The sequence below is a fragment of the Notamacropus eugenii genome, chromosome 2 (genome assembly GCF_028372415.1).
Source record: "Notamacropus eugenii isolate mMacEug1 chromosome 2, mMacEug1.pri_v2, whole genome shotgun sequence".
Classification (NCBI taxonomy): domain Eukaryota; kingdom Metazoa; phylum Chordata; class Mammalia; order Diprotodontia; family Macropodidae; genus Notamacropus; species Notamacropus eugenii.
This window is the reverse complement of record NC_092873.1, coordinates 39,698,004-39,720,667: the sequence shown is the minus strand read 5'-3', so window position 1 is coordinate 39,720,667 and position 22,664 is coordinate 39,698,004. Positions and strand designations below refer to the sequence as shown.

The following is a 22,664-nucleotide window of genomic DNA, read 5'->3' as shown; positions in this document are numbered from 1 at the left end:
CTGGAGGAATCAAAAAACCTTTGCATACGTTTCATTTGCATAAATTATGCAAATCAGTGTAATACCTACATATTTGCATGAAAGCCGCTGTTCAGGGCCACCTCAAAGATCGGGGCGGGGCCAGAGCTTCTCCGAGCTGGGAGAGCGCGAGCGTGGGGAAGGCGGGGCTTATCCTCAGAGCTTCCCGCCCCCTTTCTGGGGCCAAGCCACTCTAACGTCTCGACCCGCCTCCTTCATCCGGATGCTTGGCGACTATTGGCTATGACCAACCTCCATCTTCTTCGACCGACACCGATTGGATACTAGTTTCTTTCCCCCCCACCCCCTCCTCGGTAGCTCCTTGCGCATTTCCGGGCGTTGGGAACGTGAGGCGGACGTGGGATTGCCGCCATTGCGTTTTCGTAGAAACTGCAAAGTGACTGCCGGGTGCTGTGGGGTAAGCAAAGGGGAGTAAAGGGCTGATGGCGCATGGCTGGTCAGGACAGGGGCGCGCGGGAAGGGATGGTTGGTACAAAGAGGTGAAGGAGAAATGGAGGGGGCGGGGGGGGGGGTGATGCTGGGGGAAGTGGCTGCAGTGTGAGGGAGGGAGCAACGCATGCGCAATGAGGTGGCGGGAGCGCGCGGGGCCGAGCATCTGGGAAGGGATGCGCAGTAGGCATGCGCAATGAAGCAAGGCCCCTGAACGAGGCTAGAAGGGGATATCAGGGTGAAAGGGGTAGAATGGGGCGCATGTGCAGTGGGAGGGAACGTATGGAGTCGAGGCTGTCCGGGTGAAGGGAGCAGGGTCGTGGTGAGGGGCAGTCTAAGGGAGAAGCCCCTTGGGGGTAGGCCGGGCTCCCTTGAGCGCTGCAGGCGGTGCTGATGAAGGCCTTGGGGGGTGGGGGGGCCCTGAGGACGGTAGGGGAGCTGCCGAGCGCACCCAGAGGTGCGGACCCGAGGTCCGTGAAGGGGACGATGCAAGAGGGCCAGCCAGGAGGTCTAGCGATGGGGGGATGGGAGGGGAAGCTTGGGGAGGGCGATCGAGCCACGACCCAGGCTCCCACTGCGGGTGGACACAGCCAAGGGGTCAGGAATGGGGGAGGGAGGCGGGGAAGGCACAGGAGTGAGAGGAGGGGTGGCAGGGAAGACCAGGGGGTCGCATTCATGTTAATATGAGTGTAGAGACCTGGGCATGGTTGCGGAAAGGCCCTAGAGAGTTTCCAGATTGCCCTTACCCTCCTTTGTGGTCATTTAGAGAGACTTTACTGAGTTCCATTACTATTCCCCAGGTTCTCCGGACATGGCCGGAGTGTTTCCCTACAGAGGGCCGGGTACCCCTGTGCCCGGCCCTCTGGCACCACTGCCCGACTACATGTCAGAGGAGAAGCTTCAGGAGAAAGGTGAGAGGTCTGGGAGAATTAGGCTGGGAAGTGGGGTGCTGCTTGGATCAGGTCCCCTGGGCACGCTCCCTCAGTATTCCCTGAGAATTCAGGTTCTGGCCTGTTGCTCTCATTCTTGTGAAAGAAAGCATTCTCTGCAGACCTATCGGGAAAGCATTTAGGAGTGGCACCTTGGGACTGGGGATGCTCACATGGGGTAGACAGTGATACAGTCTGGGTTTCCTCTCCAGCCCGAAAATGGCAGCAGTTGCAGGCAAAACGCTATGCAGAGAAGCGGAAATTCGGATTTGTAGATGCACAGAAGGAAGACATGCCTCCAGAGCATGTCAGGAAGATCATCCGTGACCATGGGGACATGACCAACCGGAAGTTCCGTCATGACAAGCGAGTCTACCTGGGGTGAGGAGATCCAGGGCTTAGAGAGATGTGAAAAAAGCAGAAAGATTGTTATTCCCTGAGAGTCCCAAGCAGCTGCCAGTTTGGGCTTGGTTGGATCATTGTCCTCATAAAACTGTGATTGTATCCCCAGGCTGTTTGATATTTTTATTTCTGCCCGTGATTGCTGCCCTCCTTTCTGACTGTAGATTGGAGTCCTGGACAACCCTTCTGGATAACACTTGTATGAGTAGTGCCATTCTTAATGCCCTTTGAGGGAGGGAGCTCCAGCAAACCCAAAAATTTACATTCTGTAGTTGCATTGTTGCATGAATTTTTTCTGTCATTTTAGGCCCAGAGTTCTCCTCTGTTCTGGCATACCCGAAAGTATGAATTCTTTTAAGGTATCCAGAACATAGAAACAGTAAAGCTGGTTGCCTCAAGTTCTCTTGTTCCTTTTACCTTCTCTGCTTCTGAACTCTAAGCTGGAGGCTGGATGGGTGGAGGGACCAAAACTTTAACAAATCACTGCCTCCACTAAGAAACAGAGAAACTGACAGTGTGATCACCTAGCCATGGGAGTTTTGGAGTTGCCAGGGCAATTGATTTCTGGAAAAATATGACTTGCATGGAACAGTGTAGTATTTGGGATAGGGAACAGAGAGCATCATGGGAGTACTGATTTTCTGTCACCCTCTGATTACCCAATGCCACAGTGCCCTGAAGTATATGCCTCATGCTGTCCTCAAGCTCTTGGAAAACATGCCCATGCCCTGGGAGCAGATTCGGGATGTGCCTGTTCTCTACCACATCACTGGAGCTATTTCCTTTGTCAATGAGATTCCTTGGGTCATTGAGCCTGTCTACATCTCTCAGTGGGGGTAAGGAAGACTGGGGGATGCTTGGGTTCTAGAGGTTGTCTCTTTGTTCTCTTCTGGGATTCTGATTGTGATGTGGCTCACCCCAGGTCCATGTGGATCATGATGCGCCGAGAGAAGAGGGACAGACGGCACTTCAAGCGCATGCGTTTCCCCCCATTTGATGATGAGGAGCCACCCCTTGACTATGCTGACAACATCCTAGATGTGGAGCCTTTGGAAGCCATTCAGCTGGAACTGGACCCTGAGGAAGATGCCCCTGTGCTCGACTGGTTTTATGACCACCAGCCCCTAAGAGACAGCAGGAAGTGAGTTCCCACAGGCTCAGATCAATAGACCAGACTCAGCTGGCAGGAGTTGTTGGTCCTCTTTGGGTCTGTCGAAGAGAGATTGGCTTTAGGAATGAATGCTATGGCCTGAGTAGCTGCTATTGGTTTCCCACTTTTGCCCCCCTTGTTTCCAGGTACGTGAATGGCTCCACTTATCAGCGCTGGCAATTCACTTTACCCATGATGTCTACTCTTTACCGCCTGGCCAATCAACTCCTAACTGACCTTGTGGATGACAACTACTTCTATCTATTTGACCTGAAGGCCTTTTTCACCTCAAAGGCCCTCAACATGGCCATCCCAGGGGGCCCAAAATTTGAACCACTGGTCCGAGACATCAATCTTCAGTAAGTGTCCTTAAAAAGAAGGGCTTGCAGGGTCCCTGGTTTGGGTCAGACCTGTTTGTGATGCCAGGCTCTAGCAGGTCTGGAGAACTAAACACAATTCATGTCGATGCCCCTATTTCGGCCCTCCCCACCATGGTAGTTGGATTTACTCATATTCTCTCCCCCAGGGATGAAGACTGGAACGAATTTAATGACATCAACAAGATCATCATCAGGCAGCCCATCAGAACCGAATATAAGATTGCTTTCCCATATTTGTACAACAACCTTCCACACCATGTCCACCTCACCTGGTAAAGGGACCAGAATCTGGGCTGGGGAATGGAGCAGCCCAAGGGCATGGCAGGGGTTTGACCTGCTGATCTCAAGGCTCTGAGTGGCTCCTTCATTTCAGGTACCACACTCCCAATGTGGTGTTCATCAAAACAGAGGACCCTGATCTTCCAGCCTTCTACTTTGATCCTTTGATCAACCCCATCTCCCACAGACATTCTGTGAAGGTGAGGCAGGATGGGCCTCGTCTGTGAATGAGTGCTTTAAATAGAAATGTGACCCATTCCTAACTGGGGGTTGGTTCTTAAAACTAATGGCTCAGGGCTGACACTCTTCTTCTGATCCTTTTCACAAAGACGCATTGGAATCTCTGTAATTGGCTGAAATCACAGTTATGCTGTTATCCTTGATTTCTGCGTTGGGCTCTGTCTCCCCTTTTGGGTAGTAGTTGCTTTTCCCATATTAGGTTTCATCCTTTTTAGGCCTTATTGGGTTTGAATTTCTGTTCTTCCATTTTATTCTCAGTCTGAACAGAGCATTTTACTGTGTTGTATTTTGCTAACCCAGCAAGGAAAGGGATTGTTTTGGATGGCTATGCTTGCTTCCTTTGGGGTTGGAGCTCTGTTGCCCTAGATCCATTTACCATGTGAGGCCCGTGGCTGCTCCACTGGGAGATTCAATAGCCTGCCAGCCAAATTTGTTCCCAAAGCAGCAAGGACTGAGCTGCTTGGTATTCTTTTTAGAGTCAAGAACCTTTGCCAGATGATGATGAGGAGTTTGAGCTGCCTGAGTTTGTGGAACCTTTCCTCAAGGACACACCCCTTTACACAGACAACACAGCCAATGGCATTGCCCTTCTGTGGGCACCAAGGCCATTCAACCTTCGCTCTGGTCGCACCCGCCGTGCCTTAGACATACCCCTGGTTAAAAACTGGTAAAGTCTCCTCTTCTCTGGACTGTAGGGAGTGGGGTTTGAAGTAAGTGACAGTGTGTGATAAGAGGCATCTGCCATGTCTCTGTCCCTCCCAGGTATCGGGAGCATTGTCCTGCTGGGCAGCCTGTGAAAGTGAGGGTCTCCTACCAAAAGCTACTCAAATACTATGTGCTGAATGCCCTCAAGCACCGGCCCCCCAAGGCCCAGAAAAAGAGGTGAGGCTGTCACATTTCCCCTTCTGCCACTGACAACACCCCCTGCCCCAACACCCCTAGAACAAAAGGCAAATGTGCATCTTCTGTCCTTCAGGTATCTCTTCCGATCCTTTAAAGCCACCAAATTCTTCCAGTCCACCAAGCTGGACTGGGTGGAGGTGGGGCTGCAGGTCTGCCGCCAGGGCTACAACATGCTCAATCTGCTCATCCACCGGAAGAATCTCAACTACTTACATTTGGACTACAACTTCAACCTAAAGCCTGTCAAGACTCTCACCACCAAGGTGCCTGGTCTGACCTGCCCTGGAGGGAGGGCTGGTGGGGATGCTGCCTCCGGTGCCACTACAGGGTCCTGGGGTTGTCTGCTTCCTAACACCATCTTGCTTCCTGCTCCTGGTGTCTCCCTAAGGAACGGAAGAAATCACGTTTTGGAAATGCCTTCCACTTGTGTCGGGAGGTGCTGCGACTGACCAAGCTTGTGGTGGACAGCCATGTTCAATACCGCCTTGGCAATGTGGATGCCTTCCAGGTGAAACTGGGGGCTGACTGGTAGTGGGGGAGGGGAGAGGCCTGGCCTGCAGTGGGGGACACTGACCCAAGCCCAGGGCCTCATGGGGGTGATATTCTTCCAGCTAGCAGATGGGCTGCAGTATATATTTGCCCATGTGGGACAACTGACAGGAATGTACCGCTACAAATACAAGCTCATGCGGCAGATCCGGATGTGCAAGGACCTGAAGCACCTTATCTACTATCGCTTCAACACGGTAAGGGTACCTCTGCTGCTTTTGGCCTTTCCATGGGGCCCTGCTTGGGGAAGCTCTGGGTGAGACCTGAACTGAGCTCGGAGAGATACCAGCTGAGCTCTGTGTCTGTTCTGCCTTCACCTTGGAGCTCCTCTTCCCCTGGGAGGCAGCAGATGGTTGACTTAGGGTCTTTGCTTGGCATTCTAGGGTCCTGTGGGGAAGGGCCCAGGCTGTGGTTTCTGGGCTGCTGGTTGGCGAGTCTGGTTGTTTTTCATGCGTGGCATTACCCCTCTTTTGGAACGGTGGCTGGGCAACCTTCTGGCCCGGCAGTTTGAAGGTCAGTAACCTCCCCTTCGCACCCAGCTGCTACTCCCTTGTCCTCCAGCATGGGTATTGGGGTGGTGATCATATTGATGTCTTCCATCCTCTATTTTCTCTGGGGTGAATGTGATCCCCTTCCTTGGACTGTGATGTTGCAAATGCAGACCTTGGACTGTGATGTTGCAAATGCAGAGAACACTACTGGGGACTGTGTCTCTCCTGCTACCCCCCTATCAGATCTTCACCTTAGGTGCTTGAGGCTTCTCTCTGAAGAGATGCAGGCTAGACAGTGATAGAGTTATTAGGAGCTGGATGAATTACAGGGCTGCAAGAGTGATCATAGACGGCTTTGTATTGCCTCGTGGGAAGGTTTCTAGGGGATGCCCACAAATGTCTATTATTGCTTGGTCTTGTGTAGGTACATCTTTTCATGAGTAACTTAGATAAAGGTGTAGAACTGTCAGTGGGAAAACCCCCAGCAGCTAGGAAGGACAGCTGATAGAGAGGACAAAGTTAAGTTCCACAAAGATTTAAGAGGCTAGAAAAGTCACACATAATCAGCTGTCCAGGTGGAGGGGGCAGGTGGTCTGGCTAGAGAAAGAGCTGGCAAAAGACGTGGACAGTGAAATAGATTACAGGTTCAGACAAAGAGTGGGAGAAGGTCAGGGGGCTTTGAGGGGTGGGGTGTGTTGAGAACGAGGGAGGCCAGCCTGCTCCTATCTGGGTCAGACCTCATTTGGAGCACCAGTGTTTGATTGTGAGTGACAAGGCTCACAAATGACATTGACTAGCTAGGATGGTCAGGGAGAGGGTCTTTGTCTAGTTAGGGATCTGTACTTTCTTCTGCAGAAGACGAGGCTCCTGAGGGCCATGTTAACTGCCTTGACCTCTATGAAAAAGGGGTCAGATTTATTCTGCTTGACCTGAGAGGACAGAGCAAGGAACAGTGGGTAGAGAGGCAGGCTTCCAGTTGCTGTTTTTAGGAAATAACAAAAACTTAACAAATGTAGCCATGGAAAATGGAATGTGACACCCCAGGAAGTTGGGGCTCCCTTTGCTTGCCCACCCTGGACATCTGCAGGCAGGGTTGAGCTGGCTTTCTATCTGTTGGGGCTCTTGTAGGGTGGTTTTTGTTGGTGGGGGGAGAATGTGACTTTGGGGTCCCTTTCGAAGAATGGCTTGGATCTGCTTTGGTGGGATTGCTCCACTGTAAGAGGGGAAATTACTTTTGGAAAATAATCCAAAATAAGAAATGAAATTTTGCATCAAGCCCAGAACATTCGATAAGGTAAAAATAAACACGGACATACAAAAGACACATTTGCTCTGTGCTCCTTTTTACATTGATCTGAAGTTAATAATGGAATTTCCTTAAGAGGTTCACCCTGGCTTTTGCCTGGGTCTGCACTGACCCCTGGTAAATAATTACTGATTGGATGTCACTATTAAGAATGGAGCTTATTCTCTCTCAACATTGGAGCTGTGGAGATGTAGACCACACAGAGGTAGATTCCTTACAGTGTGTTTTTACTCTCCTTGGGCCCCATTTAACCTCCAGGACGTCACTCAAAGGGGGTGGCAAAAACTGTGACCAAGCAGCGAGTGGAGTCTCACTTTGACTTGGAGCTCCGGGCAGCGGTGATGCATGATATCTTGGATATGATGCCTGAGGGCATCAAGCAGAACAAGGCCCGGACAATTCTGCAGCATCTCAGTGAGGCCTGGCGCTGTTGGAAGGCCAACATTCCCTGGAAGGTGTGTGTCTGGGGATGGGATAGGGTGGGGGTATACTGTTCATGTGTTCATCAGGTATCTTCCTCTACCTGTCATTCTGTTCCTGTCCCAACTTCTCACTCTGCCATTTATCTGTTTAGGTTCCTGGGTTGCCAACACCCATTGAGAACATGATTCTGCGCTATGTGAAGGCTAAGGCTGATTGGTGGACCAACACAGCCCATTACAACCGAGAGCGAATCCGTCGTGGGGCCACTGTGGACAAGACCGTTTGTAAGAAGAACTTGGGTCGGCTCACCCGGCTCTATCTGAAGGCTGAACAGGAAAGACAACATAATTACCTAAAGGTGAGGATCAAGCAGAACGTGGAGATGGGCTGTGGGCATGTGGCCCAAGGTTGTACCACTTTCCAGCTGAGACTAGCATGTGGAATTGAATTTTTCTCTTCCCAGGATGGTCCCTATATCACAGCAGAAGAGGCAGTGGCTGTTTATACCACCACGGTCCATTGGCTGGAGAGCCGCAGATTCTCCCCTATTCCTTTCCCCCCACTGTCCTACAAGCACGACACCAAGCTACTCATCCTGGCCCTGGAACGGCTCAAGGAAGCCTACAGGTGAGGGTTTGTGGTGGGACTGGTGGGTGGGGGTGAAGGGGAGCTCCCTGGGGCCTGGGTGAAGGAGCCTTCTTCTCAGTTATTGACCTTTATGCATCTGCTCTCACTTCCTGGCCTCTCTTCTTCTTTTATCAGTGTGAAGTCCCGTTTGAACCAATCCCAGAGGGAGGAGCTGGGTCTGATTGAGCAAGCCTATGACAACCCACATGAGGCTCTGTCCCGCATCAAGCGTCACTTACTTACACAGAGAGCCTTCAAGGAGGTGAGTGGGATGTGGCTTCTCTGTTCCTGGGGAGGGATTGCGGGAGGAGGGAAGTTCAGTGACTCCAGCTGGTTTGTCCTGGGTGTGAGTGTGATACCTTGCCCCACAGGTGGGCATTGAGTTCATGGACCTGTACAGTCATCTGGTACCTGTGTACGATGTAGAACCTCTCGAGAAGATCACAGACGCCTACTTAGACCAGTACCTGTGGTACGAAGCTGACAAACGCCGGCTCTTCCCCCCCTGGATCAAACCTGCTGACACAGAGCCACCTCCTCTGCTTGTGTATAAGTGGTGCCAAGGTGAGGCCCTCCTTGGGCTGCTACAGGGAAGAAAGGGCAAATTTGGGTCCATTCCCAAGGCAGTCATCCAGGGGTGGGCTGGCTTCCTCTTCCTCTGGGTTGGCAATAAAGAAATGATGCTGGTGATAATACTTGGAGAACAGCCTCACTGCGTTGATGACCTACATACCTACATTGTGCTGAGCAACCAAATTGAAGGGCCTAGAAATGGGTCCCAGGCCTTATAGAGCCATCTCCTCCCACCAGGCATCAATAACCTGCAGGATGTGTGGGAGACGAGTGAAGGAGAATGCAATGTCATGCTGGAGTCCCGGTTTGAGAAGATGTATGAGAAGATTGATCTGACTCTCCTGAACAGGCTCCTGCGCCTCATAGTGGACCACAACATCGCTGACTACATGACAGCCAAGAACAACGTGGTCATCAACTACAAGGCAGGCAGAGAGTGGGGTAGGGGCTGGAGGTGGGGCTGGAGCTGGGGGTGGGGCCGTGGCATCATTGTGACAGTCCGTTCTTCCTAGGACATGAACCATACAAATTCATACGGGATCATTCGAGGACTCCAGTTTGCTTCCTTCATCGTGCAGTACTACGGGCTGGTGATGGACCTTCTTGTGTTGGGCCTACACAGGGCCAGCGAAATGGCTGGGCCCCCTCAAATGCCCAACGACTTTCTTAGCTTCCAAGATATCGCCACAGAAGCTGCCCACCCCATCCGCCTCTTCTGTAGATATATTGACCGCATCCACATTTTCTTCAGGTGTGGTATCTTCCCTGCAGCCTGGTGGGCTATGGTTGCCCCTTGCCTGGGGCCATGGGGAGGTAGGACTTGGGGTCTCTTGTCTTTGGGGCTGAGTCCTTGGGGTTCTGGCTGCTACAGGTTCACTGCAGATGAGGCCCGGGACTTGATCCAGCGCTACTTGACTGAGCACCCCGATCCCAACAATGAGAACATTGTGGGTTACAACAATAAGAAATGCTGGCCCCGTGACGCTCGGATGCGCCTCATGAAACATGATGTTAACTTGTGAGTTTGGGGGGTAAGGGAAGTAGGACGTCCCAGGTCCCTCACTGGGGAGGGGGAGGCTTTGGGTCTTGGAGCCTCATCTCCCAAAGAAGATCCCACTCTGGGAACCTGACCAGACCTTGGGTCCTTCTGTGGGCAGGGGCCGGGCAGTGTTCTGGGATATCAAAAACCGACTGCCGCGGTCAGTGACTACAGTGCAGTGGGAGAACAGCTTCGTGTCAGTGTACAGTAAGGACAACCCCAACCTCCTCTTCAACATGTGTGGCTTCGAGTGCCGCATCCTGCCTAAGTGCCGCACCAGTTATGAGGAGTTCACCCACAAGGATGGTGTCTGGAACCTACAGAATGAGGTGCTGCCCAGTGCTGGAGGCAGGGAAGAGGCTGGTTGGCTGGGTCACCACAGGTGTAGCCCATTGGGGTGTGTGGGGCTAAGGGAGGCTGTCAGCAAGGTGTTTAGGGTTGGTGGGTGGGTGGAGACTTAGAGGTGCAGGGACAGGGCTTTTAGTAGGGGAGATACAGGAGAGGAAGAGGCATCCTGAGCCCCCATGATGGGTCACACTTTGTGACAACTGTCACCATCCTTCTGGCTCAGGTCACTAAGGAGAGGACAGCTCAGTGCTTCCTGCGTGTGGATGATGAGTCAATGCAGCGCTTTCACAACCGCGTGCGTCAGATCCTCATGGCCTCTGGCTCTACCACTTTCACCAAGGTGCCTGTGGGATGCTGGCTACCCCTCGCTGTCTCTTCTCTTATTTGCCCTTCTTCCTCTCTTGTATTTAATTTCTTTAACTTCATCTTTTTGTTGCCTTTTGCTCTTCCATTCTTTCAGATCGTGAATAAGTGGAACACAGCTCTCATTGGACTCATGACGTACTTCCGTGAGGCCGTGGTGAACACCCAGGAGCTGTTGGACCTGCTAGTGAAGTGTGAGAACAAAATCCAGACTCGAATCAAGATCGGGCTCAACTCCAAGATGCCAAGTCGTTTCCCCCCGGTTGTGTTCTATACCCCCAAGGAGCTCGGTGGGCTGGGCATGCTGTCCATGGGCCACGTGCTCATCCCCCAATCTGACCTCAGGTGGTCAAAGCAGACAGATGTAGGCATCACACACTTCCGCTCCGGAATGAGCCATGAAGAAGACCAGCTAATTCCCAACTTATACCGCTATATCCAGCCTTGGGAGAGTGAGTTCATTGACTCTCAGCGGGTCTGGGCTGAGTATGCACTGAAGAGACAGGAGGCCATCGCTCAAAACAGGTAGGGGCCCAGCCAGGGAGGGAGAAGCCCCAAGGTTGACTGTCGATGCAGGTACTGCTTACTTGAAGAACCACTCCCTGCAGCCAGGGACAAGGAAGCAGCTGGCAGCTCTGAGTACCTCAGAGGGACTATGGCACTTTTTCCCCTCCTTCACTTCTCCCTTTTCCTTCCTGGGCAGACGGCTGACCCTAGAGGACCTGGAGGATTCATGGGACCGAGGCATTCCCCGCATCAATACCCTGTTCCAAAAGGACCGGCACACGCTAGCTTATGACAAGGGCTGGCGTGTCCGCACTGACTTTAAGCAGTACCAGGTGCTGGAGGAGACAAGGGCGGGCAGGCTCATCTGGGAGGAGAAGCTGCTGCCTTGTGGTGTGGGCTTTGGGCTTTGAGTTTTTTGGTTCCTGTTGGCCTCGTTTAGTCATGTGCTTGTTTTTTACCAACTCATGCCTTTTTCCTTACTTCCTCTGCCCCTTCAGGTCCTAAAACAAAATCCATTCTGGTGGACACACCAGCGGCATGATGGAAAGCTCTGGAACCTGAACAATTATCGCACAGACATGATCCAGGCCCTGGGTGGTGTGGAGGGTATCCTGGAACACACCCTCTTCAAGGGCACTTACTTCCCCACCTGGGAGGGTCTCTTCTGGTGAGAATGCTCTTCCATCGCCTCCCTCCACAGCTGCCTCTTCCTCCATCCCTAATGACAGCTTTCGTGCTACTGCTGTCTTTACCCTGCACAGCCCCATGTAGTATCCCTCAGCTAGGTACCCCTATGAGGTTGGAACAGCAGGGCCTGGGTGGGAAGGAGGGATGGCAGAACCTTGGGAACCAGGCTGCTTGGGCCCTTGTAGGGAGAAGGCCAGTGGCTTTGAAGAGTCAATGAAGTGGAAGAAGCTGACCAATGCCCAGCGGTCCGGGTTGAACCAGATCCCCAACCGTCGCTTCACACTGTGGTGGTCACCGACCATTAACCGAGCCAATGTGAGTCTTACCTGGGGGGATGGGGAAGGAATTGGAAGGGACCATATCTTTGTCACTTGGCTTTGTCTTTTGAGCCAGCCTCCACCTTCATAGCCTTGCCTCACCTCTTCTCTCCTCTCCTTCAGGTGTATGTAGGCTTCCAGGTACAACTGGACCTTACTGGCATCTTCATGCATGGCAAGATCCCCACATTGAAGATCTCTCTCATCCAGATTTTCCGTGCCCATTTATGGCAGAAGATCCACGAGAGTATTGTCATGGATTTGTGTCAGGTGGGGCTTTGGGGTGAAGGCCTGAGGAGGCAGCAGTGGGAGGAGGAATCCCTGTATGCTCTGGGCTAGGGGGCTATCTTCTGGGTATTGTCCATTAATGGGAGGTCAAGGGCATGATACTTTTGCTTTCTTACTCTACAGGCCACATATTGTTAACATGTCCCTAAATTCTCTTTCTGTCTTCAGGTATTTGACCAAGAGCTAGATGCCCTGGAAATTGAGACAGTGCAAAAGGAGACAATTCATCCCAGAAAGTCCTATAAGATGAACTCCTCCTGTGCAGACATTTTGCTCTTTGCCTCCTATAAATGGAATGTGTCCCGGCCCTCACTGCTGGCAGACTCTAAGTAAGTGCCCACCTGGCTCAGCCCAGAGACTGTGATCAGGACCACGTGCTTGGTCACCTTCTGCCCTTGCTCTGAACCCTGAGCCAGAGCCTTTCCTGGGATTCTTAAGGAGAGAAAAGGCTGTCTTGGGGCTCCTAAGTCCTGATCCTGCAGCTTTGTCCTGTTGTGAGGAGGATCTGTTGTGTCCATTGCTCACCAGGGTATGGGCCTTTGGCTTGTTTATCTCTTAGGGATGTGATGGACAGTACCACCACTCAGAAGTATTGGATTGACATCCAGCTGCGTTGGGGTGACTATGACTCCCACGACATCGAACGTTATGCTCGGGCCAAGTTCCTCGACTATACCACTGACAACATGAGCATCTACCCCTCACCAACGGGTGTTCTTATTGCCATCGACTTAGCATACAACCTGCACAGGTGAGGAGGCATCAAGGCACTAGCCCTCCTCAGCACTTCACCCAAATCATTTCTGCCATTCTGGCTTGTGAGATGTCTTGAGTCTTCCCTCCTTGCCCTAGATCACTAGCCCCTTTTTTTCTCCCTATCATATTGATCACTTGGTCAGCCTCTCACCTGCCTTGGTTGCCCTAATCCTCTTTTCCTTATATCTGGCCTTGATTTTATCTCCTCCCATTTTTCACAGCGCCTATGGAAACTGGTTTCCAGGTAGCAAGCCTCTGATCCAACAAGCCATGGCAAAGATCATGAAGGCAAACCCTGCCTTGTATGTGCTTCGTGAGCGAATACGCAAGGGGCTTCAGCTGTACTCCTCAGAGCCCACTGAGCCCTACCTCTCCTCGCAGAACTATGGCGAGCTCTTCTCTAACCAGATCATTTGGTTCGTGGATGACACCAATGTCTACAGAGTCACCATTCACAAGGTGGGCATCAGTGGGGTGACGCTTGGGGACACAAAGTCTTTCCATATCTCAGTCATTGGGGTGGGGTACATGTCTCACTCATGTTAATGAGAACTGTCTGCTTTTCTGCCTTAGACCTTTGAAGGGAACTTGACCACCAAGCCTATCAATGGGGCCATCTTCATTTTCAATCCAAGAACAGGGCAGCTCTTCCTGAAGATTATCCACACGTCTGTGTGGGCTGGACAGAAGCGTCTGGGTCAGGTATGCCCAACATCCTGCTACTATGGCCCATGGTGACAAGGCCCCCTCTGCTTGTGCTCCCAGGCATCTTACTGTGGTGACTCAGTGTGTGCTCTCTTTTGTCTTCTTCCTAGTTGGCCAAGTGGAAGACGGCTGAGGAAGTGGCTGCTCTGATCCGTTCTCTACCTGTAGAGGAACAGCCCAAGCAGATCATCGTGACCAGGAAAGGCATGTTGGACCCGTTGGAGGTAAAAAGCAGAAGAGGAAGTTGGGTAGAATTGGGCCCCAGGGCCTTAGGGCTGTGTCACTGACCTTAACCTTGTTTCAGGTGCACTTGCTAGACTTCCCCAACATTGTGATCAAAGGCTCGGAACTGCAGCTGCCCTTCCAGGCCTGTCTCAAAGTAGAGAAATTTGGGGACCTTATCCTCAAGGCCACCGAGCCCCAGATGGTGCTCTTCAACCTCTATGATGACTGGCTCAGGACCATCTCATCCTACACGGTGCGAAGCTGTGACAGGGGATCCTGACCCAGGGGAAGGTGGCATCCTCAGCCCTGCCATTGCTCAGGTTCTCTGGCCTCAGAGAATCTGAGTTTGAGATCCAGGACAGACTGACTTGGGGTTCTGGTCAAGGCCTGGGGCTGCCCAAGTCAGTGGTGGAAATTGCTCATTTTCAGGAAGGAATCAAGGGGGCAAAGCTTTCTCCTGTGGGTGTTTGTGCCTGACATTCTTCTCTTGTGTCCAGGCCTTTTCCCGTCTCATTCTGATCCTCCGTGCCCTCCACGTGAACAATGACCGAGCCAAGGTGATCTTGAAACCAGACAAGACCACCATCACAGAGCCACACCACATCTGGCCCACGCTGACTGACGAGGAGTGGATCAAGGTCGAGGTGCAGCTCAAGGACCTGATCCTGGCTGACTATGGCAAAAAGAACAAGTGAGCTGTGGCCGAGGGTGGGTCCTGGGGTCAGGAGGAGAGAGTCCCCCAAGGGCCAGGCTGGGGGAAGAGAGAATCTGTGCTCAAGGCTCTCCAGCATGACGTGATCAGTGCACCAGAGAGCTGTGAGAGCTCAGCTTGAGGGCTGAGGGGATGTGAGGCATGGGACACGTCCTCTTCAGCTGCATGGCCAAGAGTCTGACTCAGAAGCTTATTAAGAATTTTCTGAAAGATGAGGATTACCCTCTTGGGTCAGGCAAGCCTGGTCTAAGAGAGCTTGGGAGTGCCCTGCAAGATATCCACATACATAGGTGCCAGTTCACCCTGCTGCTTCTCTGGGGAAAGATTGGGAGTGGAGGGTTGGGGACTGTCTGGAGGCCAGTTACATATTGAGTTGATGGTGACAAGGTGTGGAGTTCCCATGGGTCTGGTGTGAGCATCTCTGTCCCCACAGCGTCAACGTGGCCTCACTGACACAGTCAGAGATCCGAGACATCATCCTGGGAATGGAAATCTCTGCTCCTTCACAACAGCGGCAGCAGATTGCTGAGATTGAAAAACAGACCAAGGAGCAGTCCCAGCTGACAGCCACGCAGACCCGAACCGTCAATAAGCATGGTGATGAGATCATCACTTCCACCACTAGCAACTATGAAACCCAGACTTTCTCCTCCAAGACTGAATGGAGGGTCAGGTACTGTTCCAGGGAATGGGTAGAAAATGGAGTGGGGCTGAAGAGAAGCTGAGGGCAGTGAAGTGGGAGGGTAGAGAGTGAGTCATCCATGTGATGCTGACCACCCACCTTACATCTCAGGGCCATCTCTGCTGCCAACCTCCATCTGAGGACCAACCACATCTACGTGTCATCAGATGACATCAAAGAAACGGGCTACACATACATCCTTCCCAAGAATGTGCTCAAGAAATTCATTTGCATTTCTGATCTTCGGGCCCAGGTGAGTAGGTGGGCAAGGGCACAGATCCCATGATGGACTTTGGGGAACAGAAAAAGGAGCACACACTGCTGACAGGCCACATCCCTTCTGTGTTTTTGTTTGTTGTTTGTGAGGCAATCAGGGTTAAATGACACAGCTAGTATGTGTCTGAGGCCAGATTTGAACCCGGGTCCTCCTGACTCCAGGGCTGTGCTTTATCCACTCCCCCTGGAATCGTTCACTGTTGAATCCCTAACCCCATTGTTTCCAGATTGCAGGCTACCTCTATGGAGTGAGTCCTCCGGATAACCCTCAGGTGAAGGAGATCCGATGCATTGTGATGGTGCCTCAGTGGGGCACCCATCAGACAGTGCACCTGCCGGGCCAGCTTCCCCAGCATGAGTACCTCAAAGTGAGTGCTGGGGCGCTAACGTGGGATTAAGGAAAGGGATCACAGGGGCTCGATTTAGATTTTCAGGCTCTCAGGAGGTGCTGCTGCTCTGACCTGTTCGCTTGTGCTCCTCACAGGAGATGGAGCCCCTTGGCTGGATCCATACTCAGCCCAATGAGTCCCCCCAACTCTCACCCCAGGATGTCACCACCCACGCCAAGGTCATGGCCGACAACCCCTCCTGGGATGGGGAGAAAACGATCATCATCACCTGCAGGTGAGGGGGCCAGGCCAGGACGGGCAGAGTGGTTCCTCCCTCCTGTCTGGTGCTGGCTAAGGGGTTTGGGGCCCACTTTTCCTGACCATGTGGCTTCTTCCCAGCTTTACCCCGGGCTCCTGTACCCTGACTGCCTACAAGCTGACCCCCAGTGGCTATGAGTGGGGTCGGCAGAACACGGACAAGGGCAACAATCCCAAGGGCTACCTGCCCTCCCATTACGAGCGGGTTCAGATGCTACTGTCCGACCGCTTCCTCGGCTTCTTCATGGTGCCTGCTCAGGCGTCCTGGAACTACAACTTCATGGGTGAGTGTGGCAGAGGGGAGGGGTGCTGGGAGAAAGGATGGGCCATGCTCTGGGGGGTGGGGGGTGAGGAGGGCCAGGATCCAGGGGTGGGGCAGGTCAGGGAGGTGCATGCAGGCTTTGTCTTGCCAAGATTTTCTCCATCCCACCACCAGGCTGTTTGGAGGGAGGGGAGCCCCACCTTTCTAGCTTCTTGAAGCTAGCCCCTTATTACAGTCTCAGCATACACTTTCCTCCCCAAAGATCCTCATGAACAAATGACAGTTTTTAGAAAAAGTAGACCAGATAGAGAAATGCATTTTGCATGACTACACATGTTTAATAACCTATGTAGCACACTGCTTGCTTTCTTAATGAGGGAGAGGAAACTCAGAATCTTAAAAAATATATTAAAAGTTTTTTTATATGTAATTGGGAAAATACATATATTAAAAAAGAAAGAAAAAGTCCAAGAGGATATTCTGTTAAAAAAGAGGGCCCCTTCCAGTGTTGACCCCCTTTTCTGACTTTTCCCTGGGCTTTCTTAGACTCTGAGCGCTTGCCTTGGGTAGGCAGGGTCTGGCCTCAGGCTGCCCTTGGCCTTTTCTCTTATGGTCTGGGCTCTGGAGAAGGCCCCCTATCTAGTCAGGGTTGGTGTCCAGGCCTGCCAGGGTGGCCTGGCCAACTTTGGACGTCGTGCTCCTCTCCCCTCCAGGCGTTCGACATGACCCCAACATGAAATACGAACTGCAGCTGGCCAACCCCAAAGAGTTCTACCACGAAGTGCACCGGCCCTCCCACTTCCTCAACTTTGCCTTGCTGCAGGAGGGCGAGGTCTACTCGGCCGACAGGGAGGACCTCTACGCCTAGCCCTGACCCTCTAGGCCCTGTCCCTGCCCCGCCCCCAGCCGCTGTTGACATTCAGCAGCCTGGCCCCACCTCCTCTGTTTTATGCTTGTGTTTCTCTGTCTTGTGGAACTTAAAGGCCCGTAGTCGGAAGATGAGTGTGACAATAAATTTTGTACAAATTCTTCGTGTCTCGGTCGTTTTTTGTGGGGGGAGATTGGGGTGGGGCGTGATGCAGCTTTGCTGGGGTCTTCCTTATCTTGCCTCGGGCTCCTCGCCACCCCAGGCTCAACCTTAGGACCTGCCATTAGGGGGTGAGAAGACATCTGAAGGGAGCCCCTGCGCCACTTTACACTAGTGGTCAAAGGACCGGACACTTGACCCTCCCCTCCGTCAGCCCACAGGACCCGGCACCTCCCCTCGGGCCGGGTCAGGGCTGGGTGGAGCCTGGATTGGAGCCTTGGCCAGATGCCAAGGACCTAGGAATTGGACGAGACACTTGGCTGACCACCTATTCATCTGTGCGGGAGGCGGGACCACGGCCCCGCCCCGGGCTCCGCCTCCGGGCCCCGGAGTCCGCTTACTGCGGCCCAGCCTGATCGCGCCTCCTGCCCTGGCCCGTGGTCTGGACCGGGCTTCATGGAGCCGGCGGGGACGGCCCGACCCAGCCCGGAGCTCGTGTACCAGCTGGCCGGGGCCTTGGGCACCGAACTGCGGGGACTCGCTAGCCGCTTCGGGCCCGAAGCGGTGGCCCGGCTGGTGCCCCATGTGGTGCGGGCGCTGGAGCTGCTGGAGGGGGCGGTGGCGGGGGAGCCCCTGAAGTCCGCAGAGGAGGAAGAGGAGGAAGGGGCGGGCGCGGGGGGCCGGAGCCCCCCTCGAGGGCTGCGGGACGGTCCGCGGGGTGAGTGGGCGCCGGAAGCCAGAGCAGGCGGGAGGGGAGCGCAGCGCAGCCTGGAGAGCCCTGAGCCCGAGCTCGTTCTCCCCCAGAGGAGCGGCTCCTGTTGCGGCAGCTGAAGCAAGTGACCGACCGGCAGCGGGACCAGATCCGCGCGCAGAGCCGGGAGTTGCGGCTGAGGGTGCAGGAGGCGGAGGCGGTGAGATCGGGGCCTGGGGGGGGGGGAGTTGGGGGAGGGGCAGGGCGGGGCTGGAGGGCGGGGGGCGCGGCCGAGGCGGGGGTGGGAACCGAAGCCCGGCCCACAGCATCCTTGCCCCTCCCCCCACCCCCTCCCCGCAGTTGCAGGAGCAGCTGCAAAGACTGCTGCGGGTGAATGGGGAGCTGCGGTGCAAGCTGGCCGCCGTGCAGGTCCAGCTGCGGACAGCGCTTCAGAGGGCAGCCGACGCGAAGGACGCCCCAGCTCAGGCAGGGGCACGGGAGGCGCCCGAGGTGTGAGCGCGGGGGTGTGGTCCCCGGCAGTGGGCAGTTCTAACTAACCTACTTGGAGGTGGGAGATGGCCAAGTCTCCACTCTCCCTTCCCAGTGCCCCACTTAGCAGCAGCTGGCATGGGCCAGCTATGGACCTCCTGTTTCTTCATTCTCCCCGAAGAGCCTAGGACAGTGCCGCCCAAAGCTTCTCTCCCTCCCGGGCACTCCCCATCTCTGGTTCCTAGTTCCCATGCAACCCCCACCATCACCACCGGGACCACCACTGGGGTGGTGCGAGAGGAGGCAGGTGTTAAGGACGCGCCTCTTTCCCGGCTCCAGCGGCCCTCCCACTTCCTTTGTCACCCGAGCAGGCTGTCTCCCGTCTGTCCCACGCAGAGCCTCTGAGTCCGGGGAAACCCGAGGGCTTCAGCAAAGAGGAGGTCAGCCAGATCCTACACGAGCGCAACGAGCTGAAAGCCAACGTGTTCTTGCTGCGGGAGGAGCTGAATTATTACCGTCGGTGGGTGGCAGGCCAGGGGCAGCTGGGATGCACTCCCCAGCTCTCCTCCATCCAGCCCCTAGAAAAGAGCAGGGCATTACTCCACACCCCCTCTCTCCTCTGCTGTCTTCTTCTGGGTCCACAGTTTTCCCTGTGTCTTCCCTGCCTGCTACAGCTTTACAATTCCCTTCCTAAGCCGGGTCCCTCACGTCCCCGGGGCACAATTGTAGCTAACGTGACCCACCAAAAAACCACAGTAGAGGGCAGTCATAACCTTTCTTTGCCACCCTAGTTGGCTCTGAGTCCAATATATGCCCAAACTCCCTGGCCCATTCTTTTCCCAGAATGCTTCGGGGCTCACAGGCCCTTCCCCAAGGGTGGGCTCATTAGAGATTGTAAACGTCCGGACTTGACCTCTCCTGTCCCTGGCTTCTAGGGAACTGCTTACTGACCAGCGGGTTCCTGGGCTCCTGCTTAATGCTATGAAATTGACTGTGAAGAAACAGCGGAGAAAGATCAAGGCCAAGATGCTGGGGACTACTGATGAGCCAGGGAGCAGGTGAGGGCAGCCCTCACGGAGCCTGCCTTGCCCCCTGCCTCGGTGGCCTTCCCTTGCCATATCTGCTTGCTGCTGAAGGTGCTAACACAGTTCTGAGTTGGCCGAAGGAGGTGTAGGCTGGGACTTTGTCTGCTTGAGGCCTTCTTGAACAGTGGGTCCTAGGGCTGGCAGTAGAGACACTACTCTCTCGCCCCCAACTGACACCTCCCTCACAGGGTCACTCCAGAGCTCATCCTGGAGTCTCAGTGCTTGCCTAAACTAAAGCCAAAAAGCCACCCCACCCCCATCACCAGCTGCACAGCACCTTTTTCTTTATGAAGTCTCTGGGTTTTTTTTGGGGGGGGGATCCTCAAGTGGCTTAATTATTTACATTTTAATAGTGCTTTCAAGTTGCTGGAGAGTTCTCCTAGCAACCCGTGAAGCAAGTGGTTCAAGTAGTGACTTTAAGCCCAATTTACATGTAAAAAAAACTGAAACTCAGAGAGTTTAGGTTGCTGTTCTAACAATAATAGTGATAATAGCTTATTTAGGCGTTTTATGAATTAAAGTTCACAAAGCACTTTCCATATGCTATCTCGTAGGATGCTCATAAGTCTGTGGAGGTAAGGTACAATTGATATATGCCTCATTTTACAGATAAGGAAACTGAGGCTAAGAGAGATTTTTAATGAGGATGAAGTTGGTGGTGAAAGCTAGTATTTCTGTAGCGCCTTCAGGTTTACCGAGACCTTTACAATTATCTTATTTCATCCTCACAAGAACAGTATGAGGCAAGTATGAGGCTATTATATCAATTTTACAGATGAGGAAATTGAGGCTGAGATTAATAATTAAGGTTTGGAAAGCACTTTCCACAACTTATCTCATTTGGTCCTCACATCAGCACTGAGTGTTGTAAATATGGTTATTACCCTCATTTTACAGGTGAGCAAGCTGAGACTGAGATAGGTTAAGATTCTTGCCTGTGATCCCACAGCTAGTCAGTGTCTAAGGCAGGATTTGAACTGTGGTCTTCCTGATTCCAGGTCTATCACTCTGTACTGTCCGGATGCTGCAGTGTCACACAGCCACATGGCTAAGTACCAATTGGTGGACTCTACCCCGATTCCTCCTCACTGACTCAATTTCAGTGATCTTTCCATTGGACCCTGGCTGGGGGCTATTCCATGCTCCTTGCTTTTGTATCAAATGTCCCCTAATTTTGACTCCCCCAAACTCTCCTCAGTGTCTCAGTATCCTCAACCCAGTAGGGAAGAAGAATGGAGAGTAGAAGAATGTGGATCTTCCTTCCACATTCCTTCCAATTAAGGGGAGCACCTTAAATGATAGTTAACACTCAAACAATATGACATGGTTTGGTTTTCAGTGTTTTCTTCACAACCACTAGTGAAGTAGGTAGTACAAGTTGGGTTAGACCCATTTTATAGATGAACTGAGGCTCCCAGAACTTGTACCAAGCTCGTGTGTGTGGTGTGTGTGTGTGTGTGTGTCTAGCCCAAAGAACTCTACACAGCTAAGGAGCCAGGGACTGAGCCAGGTAGGTGGGCTCTGACCCTCATCTAGCCTCTCTTCTGCCCCAGTGACGATGATGATGATGGTGGTGATGAAAATGACCATGAAGCTTCGTGGCTACCACCCCCTGATGTGGATGGGGCAAGCTCACCGCCACCCCCTGAATCCAGAATCAGGAGTTTGTATGTTGAGGTTGAGGGGAACAAGGGTGGGTAGGAGTTTCCCTGGGTAAGGAAAAAGAGAGAGATTGATTTAGGGTTTTTCTCTCCACCTGGGGTCTCTTCACCCCAGAATTCTCCGATTTTACATTGCTTTCTCCACATTTTCCCATGATTCCTCTCTTCTCTCATGTGCCCCAGTACACTGTCATATTCATACTCCATCCTACGTCTTTTTCCTTGATGCAACCTTGGGCAAACCTCTTTTCTCCCTTTGGCCTCAGTTTCCTTCCTGTAAAATGAGGGGGTTAGTTCAGATGTCTTCTGAGATGCCTTCAAGCTGGAGAGCTATGACCCCTGTGTTCCTCCCCATGACACAGGCTCTTGCCTCTCCCCTAGCTTCAGCCTCTGGTATCGTGGAAGCTCAGAACCCTCTGCGGAACTCCCACAAACTGGAGACCCCACCTGCTCCCAAAGGAAGCTGAGAGTGAAAGAAAAGGAGCTGCCCCTGCCTCCCTCTGAGCCCTTTGGGGGGACCCTGTGATCCCCAGCCTGATCAAGCCCTGTAAACATCGCAGAATGTGGCAGCCCTAGCCCCTTGAATACCTGGCATGGAGCAGGCACCTAATAAAATGCTTGTTGACCGACTGACTGACTGATCTGTCCGTTGATTCAAGTCTCTGTAACCTCCCTTCTACAGGGACCTGTTTTACTGTATCTGTTTCCCCCTTTGGACTTGTTTGCTTGACGAGGAGGGGCAGGAAGAGAATTGAAACTTGAAAGTGGGGGAGATCACTACTAATCTGAAAGTAGCTCTGTCCTTCGGTTTAGCATTTCACTCCTCTCTCCTCTGCTCTGAGCCTTGCCCTACTCCTTGGATTGGCAGATCAGTGTATCCCTGTCACTGTCCCCTTCAGCCCCCCAAGCCTGAGTGGAAGGGTCCCTAAGTGCAGCAGTACATGTCTTAGGAAAGAGGAGGGAAAGAAGGGAGCAGCCTGAGACTCTCTCGTCCTGGAGTCTACCTCGGCATTCACTTACATTGCAGGGATGGGCGGGGCCTGCTGCCTCACCCCCCCCACCTTGGGGTGAAAAGCATTGTCCTCAGTCCCCCTTCTCCTCTCCTCTTCCCTCCCCTACCTGCTTTTCTGTCTCTCCAAACCTCACTCCTTCCTTAGTCCTCAAATCACCCCCTCCC

General features: G+C 53.1%; 2 protein-coding genes across 6 annotated transcripts; both read left to right on the top strand.

Moving 5' to 3' along the window:
• Positions 1-342: 342 nt before the first annotated feature.
• PRPF8 (pre-mRNA processing factor 8) lies at positions 343-17,563 on the top strand. The gene is made up of 42 exons (XM_072639936.1): positions 343-436; positions 1,269-1,379; positions 1,610-1,778; positions 2,471-2,635; positions 2,722-2,940; positions 3,096-3,308; positions 3,476-3,601; positions 3,703-3,808; positions 4,325-4,515; positions 4,611-4,730; positions 4,825-5,014; positions 5,140-5,259; positions 5,363-5,497; positions 5,684-5,813; positions 7,356-7,552; positions 7,672-7,878; positions 7,984-8,147; positions 8,283-8,409; positions 8,519-8,711; positions 8,958-9,145; positions 9,233-9,471; positions 9,592-9,738; positions 9,878-10,088; positions 10,331-10,447; positions 10,568-10,995; positions 11,174-11,309; positions 11,475-11,644; positions 11,850-11,979; positions 12,105-12,251; positions 12,438-12,598; positions 12,829-13,020; positions 13,247-13,484; positions 13,599-13,727; positions 13,841-13,954; positions 14,035-14,208; positions 14,453-14,646; positions 15,101-15,340; positions 15,461-15,602; positions 15,853-15,993; positions 16,110-16,249; positions 16,354-16,556; positions 17,248-17,563. Exons 2-42 carry the CDS (start codon positions 1,280-1,282, stop codon positions 17,400-17,402), a joined length of 7,008 nt encoding a protein of 2,335 aa, XP_072496037.1. The 5' UTR covers positions 343-436; positions 1,269-1,279; the 3' UTR covers positions 17,403-17,563.
• Positions 17,564-17,892: 329 nt separating this feature from the next.
• RILP (Rab interacting lysosomal protein) lies at positions 17,893-22,117 on the top strand. 5 transcript variants are annotated; one of them, XM_072639941.1, is made up of 8 exons: positions 17,893-18,279; positions 18,366-18,472; positions 18,613-18,762; positions 19,113-19,261; positions 19,677-19,799; positions 20,825-20,878; positions 21,380-21,493; positions 21,869-22,117. In XM_072639941.1, exons 1-8 carry the CDS (start codon positions 18,018-18,020, stop codon positions 22,011-22,013), a joined length of 1,104 nt encoding a protein of 367 aa, XP_072496042.1. In that variant the 5' UTR covers positions 17,893-18,017; the 3' UTR covers positions 22,014-22,117. The 5 variants fall into 5 exon arrangements, with proteins under 5 accessions (XP_072496042.1, XP_072496038.1, XP_072496040.1 ...); XM_072639937.1 differs by having other exon boundaries at positions 17,916-18,279; positions 18,613-18,738; XM_072639939.1 differs by lacking the exon at positions 18,613-18,762 and having other exon boundaries at positions 17,916-18,279.
• Positions 22,118-22,664: the final 547 nt, after the last annotated feature.